This window comes from Aulonocara sp. 'chitande type north' Nkhata Bay, linkage group LG18 (genome assembly GCF_057382095.1).
Source record: "Aulonocara sp. 'chitande type north' Nkhata Bay isolate Kocher_YH1m ecotype deep benthic linkage group LG18, A_spYH_male_GT1.1, whole genome shotgun sequence".
Taxonomy (NCBI): domain Eukaryota; kingdom Metazoa; phylum Chordata; class Actinopteri; order Cichliformes; family Cichlidae; genus Aulonocara; species Aulonocara sp. 'chitande type north' Nkhata Bay.
This window is the reverse complement of record NC_141361.1, coordinates 26,030,697-26,044,930: the sequence shown is the minus strand read 5'-3', so window position 1 is coordinate 26,044,930 and position 14,234 is coordinate 26,030,697. Positions and strand designations below refer to the sequence as shown.

At 42.5% G+C, this 14,234-nt stretch overlaps 2 protein-coding genes across 4 annotated transcripts; one reads left to right on the top strand and one right to left on the bottom strand.

Annotated features, from left to right (window-relative positions):
• The first annotated feature begins 73 nt into the window (after nt 1-73).
• cmpk1 (cytidine/uridine monophosphate kinase 1) lies at nt 74-6,231 on the top strand. Its single transcript, XM_086271102.1, has 6 exons — nt 74-356; nt 1,548-1,694; nt 2,168-2,320; nt 2,669-2,745; nt 3,012-3,108; nt 5,722-6,231. Exons 1-6 carry the CDS (start codon nt 213-215, stop codon nt 5,761-5,763), a joined length of 660 nt encoding a protein of 219 aa, XP_086127228.1. The 5' UTR covers nt 74-212; the 3' UTR covers nt 5,764-6,231.
• Nucleotides 6,232-8,225: 1,994 nt separating this feature from the next.
• Nucleotides 8,226-13,850, bottom strand: bcl6ab (BCL6A transcription repressor b). 3 transcript variants are annotated; one of them, XM_086272424.1, is made up of 9 exons: nt 13,733-13,850; nt 12,045-12,216; nt 11,677-11,898; nt 10,781-11,587; nt 10,548-10,666; nt 10,262-10,429; nt 10,048-10,178; nt 9,792-9,929; nt 8,226-9,591 (listed from the first exon to the last, which is right to left on the bottom strand). In XM_086272424.1, exons 1-9 carry the CDS (start codon nt 13,761-13,763, stop codon nt 9,448-9,450), a joined length of 1,932 nt encoding a protein of 643 aa, XP_086128550.1. In that variant the 5' UTR covers nt 13,764-13,850; the 3' UTR covers nt 8,226-9,447. The 3 variants fall into 3 exon arrangements, with proteins under 3 accessions (XP_086128550.1, XP_086128549.1, XP_086128551.1); XM_086272423.1 differs by having other exon boundaries at nt 10,548-10,676; nt 10,782-11,587; XM_086272425.1 differs by lacking the exon at nt 13,733-13,850 and adding an exon at nt 13,556-13,694 and having other exon boundaries at nt 10,548-10,676; nt 10,782-11,587.
• Nucleotides 13,851-14,234: the final 384 nt, after the last annotated feature.

Sequence of the window (14,234 nt, the reverse complement as noted above, 5' to 3'; positions counted from 1 at the left end):
GAAAAAAAAAATAACAAGTGCACGCGGGCGTGTCTACGAGCATGCGTCACGCTAGAGTGGGACGCCATTGGTGGATTTGCTCGATAGCGGAAGTAGTGTCGTTTGACATCAACTCTCACTGACACGCATACACCGGCCAGCTCGGCTTATTAATACTATCATTATATATCCATACGTCGCCGGGTCGTACCCGCAGCCGGTGGCGCTAGTTTATGATCGGCCGTTTGTTCGGTAACTTGTCGCAGAAGGTCCCGAGTTTGCTGTACCGGGTGTCGCTGGTGATGAAGCCGCAGGTTGTATTCGTGCTGGGCGGGCCTGGCGCCGGCAAAGGAACTCAGTGCTCCAAAATCGTGGAGGTATGAGAGAAAGGGCAATGAAAACGGCCCTCTTCATCGAGCAGGGTTGTGAATGACGTGGTGCAAATGTGGTTCAGGGGGATATGCCTCTTTTTTTTTATTGTTGCGACTTCAGTAGGATCTTTTATTATAGGATAGTATCCCAGTTTTCTGTCACTTCCGGTTGTCCTCTAAAACGAACCTGTGCGTTAGCCAGGCAGCTAGCTTGTTCACCTCACAGGATATCCAGATTAAGTGCCGAAAGAGAAGCAGGAGCTATATTTTAATATATTTATTTCTTCAAGGAGACTCGATGACAATAATTCTTCACAATTGAGTGAGAGCAGCAAAGAATAAGGTATTTGTGGAGTCCTGCGACTGGATGAATGGGCTAAATAATACCTGTTTACGTAGAACAAACAGGAGATAGTGTATTGACTTTTCTTCAGTGCTGTCATCCTATCTGTGCAGATGGGGTTATGTAATGTCAGTGCGAGTCTGGAGTGCACTTGGCCACACTAGCCTTGACTTTGAACGATCAGAAACAAATAATGACATAGACATAGACAGGTATTGGACAAGGAACTAATCACCCCATCCTGCTGATAAGGCAAGGCACACGTCAACACATGTCAGTAATATCTGTTGTCAGGAATGTAGTAAGAAAACATTTTTTAAAAGAATCAAAGTATTGGGGGAAAGAGGCTGTTGTATATTACTGGAAGTTTTCTTTAACCCATAATTTATTTGTTCAGTCGGGCCAGAACAAAAAGTTATTTTATTTATTTCATCAGATCATCCTGAAAGTCAGCAAAGCAAAGCCAGGACTCGTAATGAGGCTGCTGCTTTGATGTTTGTCTGAAGCTCCTGAAGCTGCAGCTCTACTGGGGGCCGCCGTGGATTCTTTGATGTGTGTTTGGCAGACACAGCTTCTTTGAGAGAGAGACTTTATAGCTACCCTTGTTCACGGATGTTACTGGGTGTTGGCTGCCATGCTTCAAGTGCAGCGATCGGGCCTTGTGGCAGCTAGAGGCATAGAGGCTCCTTTCATTCAGGACTGACTCTTTTTTTCTGCTCAGCCTGCGAGTTAGAAAGATTTATGCTGTCTGTAAAGGCTGTCGCAGTGTTCACAGAAATGTACACACCTGGAAAATAGTTTTCGATTCTCATCACTGTTACTTGATTCAATTTAGAAATTTGTGTGTTTCTTAGAGTTATGGCTACACCCATTTGTCAGCTGGGGATTTACTCAGGGAAGAGCGAGCCAGAGAAGAGTCAGAGTTTGGACAGCTCATTGCCAACTACATCAAAGAGGGCAAAATCGTCCCAGTGGAGATCACCATCAACTTACTCAGGAAGGTGTGTATTCAATACAGGTTGTAAATCTGGTTCGCCTGGAAAGAGATCCTGCAGGTCAGACCTGTTTTCAACTACACTTTTACACTATTTGTTCAAACAAAAAAAATTCTACAAAACTGAGTTTTAACTTTTAATATTTAAATTTTTCTCCAAAACCCCGACTTTGATTCTGACATTTTAGTCATTTGAATGTAATGTGAATGATTTCTTTCTGTTTATCATTCAGGTTATACTGCTTTGTTTTTCTAAACTAAAGAGACAAAAATGTATTGTAGTTGTATGTTAGATACCTTCTGCTAGAGTTTACTGGTAGTGTTTCAGAATCACTTTCTTGGATGACTGTGGTCTGTTTGCTGCACTGAGAGACTAATTTTAATTTTAAGTATGTCAGCATCATGATATGAACTGTTACAGATGCAAAAAAAAAATCTCAAATGCAAAATATTTCCTGTTTGTTCTTCCCGTTTTGTTAGGCCATGGAAGCGACGATGAAGGAAAACGAGAATAAGTTCCGGTTTCTCATCGATGGTTTCCCCCGAAACGAGGACAACCTTCAGGGGTGGAATAGTGTCATGGATGGAAAAGCTGATGTTAAATTTGTGCTTTTCTTTGACTGCAGCAATGAGGTAAGTCATGGACCTTTTATTGTCCATTTCACAGCAGGGATTGCTGTTTAAATGAGGATACAGAGAAATCATTTAACATTTATTTGCTTCATTCTCATCTTCTGTATTGCTACCACCTGCTGAAGTAGAGTGATGTCAAATTGTTGTGTAGTCACCCACAAAACTAAAGTGTAAAAAGAGCATGTTCTTACATCTGGCAAATCATCTTAAGTTTTTAGATTTCAGTGGGGAAAAAACATCCTGGAATTAAAAGTTCTTAAAAGTACTTTTGGTGGAAATGTGGTTCTGCTGTGCTGAGCTGATGTTTTGCGAGTTATTTTGCACTGATTTTGACTCTTCTGTCTGCAGGTTTGCATCAACAGATGTCTAGAAAGAGGAAAGAGCAGTGGGCGAACAGATGACAACAGGGAGAGCCTGGAGAAAAGGTGCAGTTCTCTACTGAGGAACTAATATCTGGAGTCAGACCTTTAATCTGTTTTAATTTAATAATATACCACTGAGTCGTCCATTTCCTGTGTTCGTTTTTTCCCCTCTATAGGAAAAACATGCATGTCTGATCACTATAGATTTGTCTGCCCCATTTAACTTACTGGTGGATACCTGCACAAATGTTTTTGACCTAATTTATGTCTGCTTGGAGTCCCTTGTGTCATCTGACCCCGATAACATGCCATATTTTTCTTCATTGCAGAATCCAAACCTACCTGCAGTCTACACGACCAATCATTGATCTGTATGAGAAACAAGGCAAGGTGCACACTATAGATGCTTCTCGCTCAGTGGATGAGGTGAGTAAACAGCGTCGGCTGCAGGAAAACATTCAGGAATGCCTCCCATAGAGGCCAGTTAAGGCCAGTTAAGGCAAACAAGCCCTGATATATGAGAGAGATTATGTGAAGAATGCTACTTGTAGATTCAGTCCCCCATCATGCACCCAGGATGTTTTCAAGTTGTAATTTTTCACATTTTAGATCGAATGCTGTTGGGATTGTCGGGGGGAACTGGTAGTTTGGGCAAACAGGTATTTTGACAGGTTTTCGTGCCAAGGCTGCCATCATATGGTGGTTGTGATGTTCAGTAAATCCACCAATCTCCCTTTCAGGCTCATTTCCTTGTGCACCTCTGCATCACTATTTTTAGATAAGGCCTCTTCTGCAGTTTCACATTGGGCCCAAAGTTTCCCAGAGAAAATCATCGCTGGTGATGAGAGCTTATCTCATCACTTCTCACTCAACTTTTCAGAGGAGGAATCTTTCATCCCAGCGTTTTCTATTCTCCTGTCGTAAACATTTAACACCGTCTCACAGCAGTTCATGAAATAGTCATGACCTTTAGTCTACTAATTCATTTCCCTAGACACAAATCTTACACTTTTTTCACGCACGCACAAATTTCCAAACAGTGTTTTGGTGTACCCGTGTCCATGCGCACAAAATGACCTTTTTCCACTTTTAAAAGTGGAAGAAGAAAAAAGTGCTGGAGCAAGTTATTTGTTATTTCTCATGCTACAAACCCAAATCTGAGTCACACTAATCAGAGAGTTTAAGACATTTTAGGGTTTTTTTTTAATAACTAAATTTTTTTTAGAATTATTTGAATATACATTAGCCCTTTGACAGACTGGCCACCTGTCCTGGGTTTACCTGGCATGTCTGTCATTTACTGCATCCAAAGATTTGTTACCCATGTGACATCATCCACTTTTATCTGCCACTCGGACACACTTGACGGACATCCAGCACTCATCGCAGACACAAAAGTGCCCATAAAATGACTTGTGGTGTGCCCCAAGGGTCGGTTTTAGGCCCTGTACTTTTTAATTTGTATATGCTCCCTCTTGGCGGTGTCATCAGAAGGCATGGAGTGAACTTCCACAGTTACGCTGATGTTGTACATCTACGTGTCTCCTGATGACACCAGACCAATGGATGCCCTTTTTAACTGTATTCTAGATATAAAATCTTGGATGGCAGAAAACTTTTTACAGCTTAACCAGGACAAAACTGAAGTTTTAATCGTCGGTCCTGAGGCTCAGAGAGTCTAAATTACAGGCATTTTCACTATGTCCTTCACTACAAGTGAAAAACCTGGGTGTTATTTCCGACTCTGAGCTTGGTTTTATCCCACATATTAAACATGTAACTAAAATTGGATTTTATCATCTAAAAAATATAGCCAGAGTCCCGCCTATTCTCTCTCGGGTCAACACGGAGATGCTGATGCATGCTTTTATTACCAGTCGCATTGATTACTGTAATGCCCTGCTCTCTGGTCTCCCCAAAAAGAATATTCCACCTTTACAACTTTTACAAAACTCTGCAGCTCGTGTGCTGACGAAGACCAGAGGGCGGGCCCACATTACACCGGTTTTAGAATCGCTGCATTGGCTCCCCGTGTGTTTCAGGATCGATTTTAAAGTTCTTTTATTGGTTTTTAAATGTCTTAATGGTCTCGGGCCTTCTTATCTCTCAGATCTGCTTTTACCATACGAACCCTCGCGGACCCTGAGGTCCTCTGGTACTGGCCTTTTGATCGTCCCTAAAGTCAGGACACATACTCACGGAGAGGCAGCTTTTCAGTGGTATGGTCCTCGTCTGTGGAACAGCCTGCCGGAGGAGCTCAGGGCCGCAGAGAACGTACATGTTTTTAAGAACAGGCTCAAGACCCACCTTTTTAATTTAGCTTTTACTTAGCGTTTATTTATTCTATGTTATCCTGTTAATCTATTTATATTATTAAATTAGGTTCTACATAATATTTATTGTATTTTATCTTTTTATTCTGTATATACTATTATTAGGTCATATCTCCAGTGTTTCCTCGGAGGGGGCTCTCTGCACCGGGGTTGTGATCGACCGTGGCTGCTGTGGCTCTTCTCAGCCTGGCTGGGGGGCTTCTTTGCCTCCCTCCTGCTGTGTGCCCAGCCTGGAGGCTGCGGTCTGTGACCAGCTCCCGGTGCAGACGGCTCCCTGTTATAGTGTTTCCTCACCTGGCTCATGTGTGCCCAGCCTAATTTTGCCCAATTTTACTTTTCGAGTGTAAATGTGTGTGTGTGGGGGGGGGGCGTGTATCCATGACCGCTTATGTTAATGAGAGTGTGGGGAGTGAAATGGAGGGCGGGATGGGGTGGGCTGCTTTTAACCATGTAAAGCACTTTGTGCTGCATTTCTGTATGAAAAGTGCTTTATAAATAAAGATTGATTGATTGATTGAAGTATTCGGAACAGCCGCTCAGGCATGTCAAAGAGGCGACCTTTACTGGATTTCCAGTTTTTATTGAGTTTTTGTTGCACCTGTCATTTAAAAACAGTAATACATAGCCACGGACGGCGAGATAAGCTTCACCTGCAGCTCTTCCAGTAGTTCAGGCTTTCTAACACGTTGCTTTTTGTCTATTCCAGGTGTTCGCTGATGTGAAAGCCATCCTAGACAAAGAGGGTTGAGTTTCGCCAACTGCCAACATTCATTTATCTTTTATATTTCTTTTTATCAACTGCATTTACACTATAATAAGTTTATATGTTCATTCATATGACTTTTTACATTTGGTTAATTTTGACTTTGTAAACGCTGTACTGTTTATTTGTGAGGATGTAAAATGTGTATGAATGTGGAGGTAGCAATGGCAAGCGGCTACCTGTGATGAACTAGTTATTATTCAGAAGAGCTCACAGTGTAGTCTTTCCTCATAGTCTGAGGCCTCAGCTTAGAGACACACTTCTTTTGTCAAAGGCACTCGCAGCACTGAAAGTCTAAGAAAAACTGTACGTATGACAAATGTTTTCAGGGGCATTGATAGAAGCTATCTCGCTCTTGATAAAAAATGTTTGATCTGATGACAAGGAAGGAGTTAAGTCTGTACTGAACCACATATAGCCTCTCTGCCATCCAAATAAAATGAATACAACATCCATCTCATGTTTACTGGACAGCACTACAGCATGAACACTCGCTTTTGTGCCGTGTGTCAGTATCTGCTACATGTTCCTGTGATAAGCTTCAATTTGGCGATGAATGCCCACATTATTATTCCAGAATGCGCGTCATCACGCCTATGCGAGCTGGGATTAGTGATAGTGAAAATGAAGATTAGGTGAAGTTAAGTATGCGCTGTGTACGTTTGTAAGTTCTTTTAAAAGTGCCGTCTCTTTTGTGTTACCTCTGTCGACACCGCAGTGGATTTTAAAACCAATCAATATGTGACTGAAATGCCGGGTCCAAAGTAAAGCACATAGTTTTAAATACAAGAATTGTTTTTAGTACTTGGATGAAAATACTGTAGAACAAATGGATAAATATGTTTTCCCCTTGAGACCCTCTCCAAGGCCTTTGCTGCAGCTGCCTTCAGTTACTGCTTGATTGCGAGTTTGTCCTTAAACATCATCTGCTGGGTTGAAAATCAGGTGACTGACTTGACCATTGAAGAATATCTGATTTCTTTACCTTAAGAAACTCTTTGAGTTACTTTGGCAGAATGCTTCTGAGTCATCATCCATTTCAAACGCTGCCTGGTGAGTTTGAAAGAATTAACCAAAATGGTCCCTGGCAGCTCACACAATAGTGTTGTCTATACAATATTTGTCTGAATCTGCGCAGAGAGTATAGCCCTGAACACTTTGTTTTTCATCCTGCTGCTTCTATCAGCAGTCACATCATCATAAACACTAGTGAGCCGGTTCCACTGGCAGCCATTCATCCGCATGTCACAATACTGCCTCCACATATAATGAGGTGAGCTTCAGATCAGATGAGCCGTTTCTCCCCTTCTCCACACGTCTCTCTTCCCATCATTCTGGTACAAGTTCATCTTGGTTTCATCTGTCCAAAGATTCTCTGATGTTTTCTGGAAATGTCTAATCTGGCTTTCTTGTTCTTGAGTGTAACCAGTAGTTTCAGCCTCACTGTAAACCCTCTGTATTTACATCCGTGAAGGTTCCTCATGATTGTAGACCTCGACACTGATACACTCATCTCCTCAAGAGTGTTCTTGACTTGGTTAAATACGCCCAATTACAGCGTCGTTCACTTTAATCAACATTTCTTTTTGACATTCATCATATTGTGAGTTTCAATTAAAAGATACCAAATGCATGGAATAATCATGAAACTGGCGTCACCAGGCCAGGAAACTGCACCTCCAGTTAATTTTAAGCCTCTGAATGTGGCTGTAATTCCTGATTAGACCCCTTGGATTAAAGATGAAAGTCTACACTTTTATTTAAAATTATATGCCACCTTTGTGACAGTGAACAGATGCAAAACATTTTTTTAAAAAGTGTCATTGTCCAACAGTGTATGTATCTGACTGGATGTAGTTTGTAGACAAGCCACAGCTCCTCGTTTCCATCCTAATAAACCAGCAGGTGGCGCCAAACATCACAGTATATGCTCGGTGAAGCGCAATTTTCATATGTCTGTTTTAATATGTCATAAAGAAAAGCTGATGAAGTAAATAAAAGAAAAGAAAAAAAGAAACTAGTTTGTGTTATTGTTTGGAATTTCACTAACTGAGTAAAAACATAGAAAAGGGTGCTGGCAGCGTTTGTCCTGTGATATTTCTGGAGCTTTGTCTTTTAATTGTTTATCTTTTACTGAACTGATGTAGTAATCAAAGCATGTGCGTCTCTGTCAGTAAGAAGAATATGTACCTTCAAATGTACATACATATCTCAGCATTTCATTTAGCCATTGCATTATTGGTCTTCATAGGAACTGATTCCCTCCGTCACTAATTTTTTTTAAAACAAATATAAGCTGACAACAAAGACTAAGTAAGAGCCAGAGATGAGGTTTGATATATACTCTACATTTCCCATGTCTACAATATTCAGTTATGAATTTTAAATGCTGGGATGACTCATTGCTCGAATCATGTTTCTTAAAAATAATGAAAACAAATGCTGCATTGTGTGCTATATAATAAACATTTTATTTTTGTGTTTGTAATAAAATCTGTAGTTACAGACATTTGCTTACATATTACTAATATTCCTGAGTGTTTTAGCTTGAGGCCTGGTGTCTGCATTTAAAGAGCTACACATTACAGAACAGAAGCTTTCAAAAAAAACAGTACCTTGACATGCTTTCACATAATAACAGGGCAAAGTACCAAATGCGAAACGGGAAATGCATCACAGAAGCAGTTCACTGCAGCAGTCGTATTGTTGACAGTAAAATGCCTTAATGGGCAGTCAGAGAAAGCAGCTAGCAGAAACGTGTGACTGTAAGGCACTAATGATTCAACTGGTTAGTCAGATTGAACTATGACACACAAGGTAAAAAGATTATCAAAGTTTAATGATCCTGCTGAGAAAAACGGATCAATGCAGCACCAAATGCAAAAGAATTCAGCCAAGAACAATAAAAAAATATATATAAATAAGAATGCAAGTGCTGAGAACTGATTTTAACAAGCTTTTTTGACATGTTAAGTAGAAATACGTGAATAAAAGTAAGAAAATATATGAATTACAGCATCATGTGCATGTGCAAAACAACAACATTAAACCAGAAATGAAAAGGGGAAACTGTACAATACAATAAAAACATTTGCTTAAATGACTGACGAGCTATGCTTATTGCAATAAGTACCACAACCTATGACACAACAAAACAACAATTCCTGGTGTTACTGACAGTCAGTAAAGCTTACTGCATTAAGAAAAATGTAAATATATTCGTACTCTGCCAGCAGATGGCAATCTTAAAATATATATATTATCTTATTTACAGGCAAGCCTTGGCAAACAAACAAATAACAGCGTAAGACTGCAAAAGACCACATTAACGGGCGAAGTCATATCTACAGCTGAAGCACAAGTGTAACAGTGATTCTCAATGTGTACGAAAAGGAGAGCTGTCCTTCAATTCAGACACTGTGTTGAATGATTTGCCAAAAAAGAAATTTTAAATTCACATAAAAAAAAAAAAAGTACATTCTGTCGTTAAACATTCACAAAGAACTTACATAAAGTATGTGCATCACGTACAAATACGTAAAGGGCAACACAAATTCCTGGTTGTGTTTAGAAAAAAAAATAGAATTTTTGACGGCATGCCGGCTGGTGAAAGAAAAAAGTTGGGGTTTTTTTTTGGGGGGGGGGGGGAGATGAAGGTCTGCAGCACGCTCAGCAGGAGTTCGCCAGGCCTGTAAGGATGTTGCCAGGAGACCTGCGATACTGAGCCTTGGTGTTAGTGACGGCCCCGTGCTTCTGTCGCAGGTGAAGCCTCAGCTGACTCTTGTGTCTGAAGTGGAGGTCACATTTTTCACACTAAAGTAAAGGAGAAATAAAAGCATTATTTAGAATCCCTGTTTATAAATGGACAGCTCAGATCAGCTAGCTCTTTCGAGGATTACCAGTCAGGAATTATAACTATTGACAGGCATATGGATCACCGGCATGATGGGATTACTCTGTTTTTAGCCAGCAGACACGCTGGATAAAGAGGGGAGGGTGATTAGGAAGCTTACATGATAAGGCTTCTCTCCTGTATGAATGCGCATGTGGCTCTTGAGTGTCTGAAGGTGACGGAAGTGCGTTCCGCAGATCTCACAAGGGTACGGTTTCTCCCCCGTGTGAATTAACACATGTGCACGAAGGTGGGCCACCTGCGGGAGAAAATGACTAATGTTAATAATGAGGCTACACTTGAAATTTTTCCTAAAGATGAGAAGGTGGGTTTTTTTTTTTTTGGGGGGGGGGGGGGGGGGGGGTTCTTCTCCTCACCTGGACGAATCGGGACCCACACGTTTCGCACTTGTATGGCTTTTCTCCAGAGTGGATACGAGTATGAGTCTTGAGATTGGCTGGCCGGTTAAACTGAGCTCCGCAGATGTTGCAGTGGTATGGCTTTGCACCTGGAGGTTAAGGAAAGCAGGTGAATACAACAACTCCCTTCCTTGAGTTCTGAAAATGAGGCAGAGCCTGCAGTGACTCTTACCTGTGTGAACAGTCTTATGGCTGGCCAGGTTGCCCTTGTAGCGGAAGGCAGCCTGGCAGCAGTCACACTTGTATGGCTTGTCGCTGTGGACCTGGGCCATGTGCTCTTTGAGAGAATCTTCGTCTGAGAACTTTGAGTCGCACCCGTTGCAGATGTAACTGTTGTTTTCTGCAAAAAGAAGTAGAAATAAATGAAAATGTGACTAACAATGACACAAAATCAGATCAAAAGGCTTCTTAGAGCTTAAAGACAAGCTAACAGTTTAATATTTGTGCGTTCCTCTTACCACAGCTGGAGGTGGAATAATCCGAGTGTAGCTTGGTGGAGTCATCTTTGCTGTATGAGTCAGGAGACAGGTGGCCTGCTTCCATACACTGAGGGCTGTCGCAGCCACATGTGGAGCATCTGTTGTTGCGGCAATGAGGAAGACGAGCAACATTAGTATGAAGTTACTTTAAGCTCCTTAACGTCATAAAGCGCTGATTTCACATTAGATCTGTCTGTGAGCTGCACTTTTACCTGACACTGCTGCAGCTTGTGCTGTCCACACTCTGAGACCTGGGACTTTCTTCTTGATGGTCACCAGCTCCTTCTTCTGCCTGGGCATCGCTGTGTCCTCCTGCCTCACTGCTCTTGCCAGGGCTTGGTGTAGGGGACATGGCGCCGGTAGCATTAGCGTTGTTTCCTTGAGCCTCCTTTTCATTCCCATCCGAAGTCTGGTTCATAACGATGAACTTGTACTTCTTCCAGTTGCGGGCCTTCATATCTTTGGGGCAGTCCGATTGCCACTTGAGGCTCATGCTTGCATTTCTGCTGCTGCTCGACTCAGTGGGTGAGTTTGGCTGGCAGTCAGATCTAAGGGGGCTCTGGGGGCTGCAAATGACACCTTTGCTAAAGCCTGGGGACGTTCTTACACAGTTGGTTTGTGGGTGCTGAATGCTGTCTTCCTCCATTGGAGGAACAGGTCCTTGAAAGCTGCTGTGAGCTACTGCCGGGCGGATGATACTGGGGAGGTAACCGACATGGGATGGGAGTGAGTGGGAGATAATGGCATTGGACTCATTGTGAGCCATGTTGGTGGTGGGTACTAGTGAGCATCTAATGTTCGGAGAACCTTCTAATTTCTCAGCAGCAATACAGACGTCACCATAGACGTGATAGGAGCCAGACGTGTTGATCCCCCTGAAAACACTGGGCATGTAGCCTCTGGACTCGTGAGGAAGGGGCATGTTTGGTGTACAGTTGTTTACATAGTCGGGCCTTAAAGCAGAGATTTCTTCAGCCAGATGTAATGAGTTCCTCTGTATCTCTTCACTCTGCACGCCCCTGTAAAAACACATTCATCTCTAAGTCAGATCTCTTTAGTTTTTCCCCCAAACAAGGCATTTTCTTTTATTTATTTTTTAGGTTTTTACCTGGACTTAATGAATCTGTGGCAAGTGTTGGCCACGTGTTCCATCTGGAGGTAGATGGCTGTATTCAGGGTGGTCACGACCACAGTGTCGTTAAGGTTCAGACAGGATGTGTACATGAAATCTAGAAGGATGGAGAAAGCCTTGGGGTCTACTTTGGGGTCTAAGCTGATGGCACTGAGGTTTGCATTCTCAGGATCCATGAACACGGAATAAAAGAAGCCACTGTAAAACAGAAAGAGAGATAGTTTGGTATGAGCTACGAAACCAAATTTCCCAATTCCAACTTATTCACTATAAATAATGACATAGTAGTTACATATATAGTCTTGTGTTGGTGAACTCGAGTCAGATCTTTTGACAGTGTATACCTGCAAGCCACCAGGATGGCCTTGTGAGCTCGGAAAAGCTGTCCGTCCACCTGTATGGACACATCGGTGAGGATGTTCCTGCTGCGCAGGCGGTTGAAGTTGAGCAGGACGTCGCCTGCATGGCGTGTGAACTGAATGCAGTCGTCTGCAGTCGTGGCCATGCTGTCATAACCTGTGCAAAAGTTGTAAAGGGTGTGATCAATATGGAAAACTCTACAACTGACCCACTGTGGGCTGAATGTAGGAAGAAAAAACAAACAAACAAACAAGGTGAAAATACAGTTACACGATTTTATTGGTATGAACGTTTCAATTATTCCACAAATAAAAACCTGGAGTGACAGAAAATTTTAATTGGTTCAAAACATGCTGCTGCTGTTCAGTATGAGCCACGTAGCTTCAAAACAAACTTCAAACCAAAACAGTAACAACGTTAGGACAAAAGGAGGCGCCATTGCAAAGAGAAACGCAAATAAGGGAGGCTCACTAAACCTTTACAGCCCTGCTCTGACAATAATTGAGCCTATATGACGGTGATATTACAGAGTACAACCTCTAATCAGCATTTCAACATATTATGGAAAACAGCCGCACTGCTTCACTGGGTCAATGTCAACACAAGCTTCTGTCAAGTGGCAGCAAATCTTGACCGCGGGAAATAAAGCGCAAACATAAGACAGTAAAACCGGTGACTTAGTGTGTCCGTGTCGCAAGTGTTTAACTCGTCTCGTCTTTCCGCTGCAGCGGCACAGCGTGTGGACAAACACAGCAAACTATCTGCTGGCAGCCCACAGTCCGTGAGCGCGTTTGACGTTGAGCACATTCCGTCCCGGCTGCTCAGATTAGGTTGCCAGCGCGCACAGAGAGGTTTCCTGTTCCCCGATTTAACTGCAATTCATCTCCTTTAACCCATTAACATTCACTCCCCCTCACCCCACCCAAACAGTTGTTTCTAAACCTTCGCAGTTTCAGACTAAACCGAGGCGGCATGATTTCGTAGGATGTGATTTCAAGGAGTGGCGGCTGAGTAATCTCGCTGCTGTGCGTTAAAGCCGAGCAGGTCAGCGCGAGCCCTGTCAAGTATGGAAATACTACTCAGCTGTCATGTCCGAAGGGCTGTCGCGAAGTTTCGTAATATGTTTTCATTGTGTTTAAACACCGATTGCGGAGTTAGAACTGATGGTTTACGAATCAAAGATCAAAAAAAGTAGTCGGCTCAGTTTGAAGGGCACAATTAAACAAGTGAAAATAGTGTCGACAAAAGAAATACGCAGAGGAAATCTAGATGTTGACTGAACTAGTCCGACCGGTCCTGTTGCGCCACTGTTTCCCGGTTGATATGTAACCTCGATCATGTGAAAGGGTGGTATCAACTAAACAGCTTTTTTAAAATAATAATAAATAATAACACAATAAGACAAACAGGCCTCGTGAGCTGGAATAAACACATAAAAGGAAAGTTTAAGACCGTCTTTACTAACTATCCCATTTGAACAGCTACCACGGCTCACATCGTTTACTTCACTCCTGGCTAACGGAGCCATAAAACCTTCGCAATAATGAAAATAAGTGGCACAGAAATTAAAGGAGAAAGAAAGACATAGAGGCGAGGAAGCCACACGAGCATCTGCTACTTCTCTACACTTCTGAGGGTAATGCTGAGAAAATAGGAAGGGAAAAAAAGTCACCTTGTAGAAGTTTCCTCGAAACTCTGTGCATCACTAGTTCTGAGAATCCAGTTCTGAGAATCCAGTTCTAAGAAACAGAGCGGCTCAATTCTCGGAATTTCAACACAGGGCCGTACCATCCTCCGAGCAGCGGAGGAGCTGCTCTCCGCCGCCGGCGGCCTTTCAGCCGTGGGCCCGCAGCACTGCGGGGAGTAACCGACATTTGATCAATAAACGCCGGGATTAAAACACAGCTGTGGGGTTATTAAAGCCCGTGTCAAAAATCGCAATTTTTAATGTGTTTTTTTATTTCCCGTCTGACTTCGCATCCCCCGCGAAGTGGATCAGTCCAAGTACAAGGTCAGCTGACCGAGTTATAAATACCGAGGGGAACATGAGCGCCTGCTGTAGCTCTAAAACCCTCCCATACGCCTAAGAAGAGTTTAGATGTCATCTCACACCCAAATAATTCAAACGCTAATAGCGGCTTACTTGTTTGTTTTGTTGTTGTTTTTAACACGTG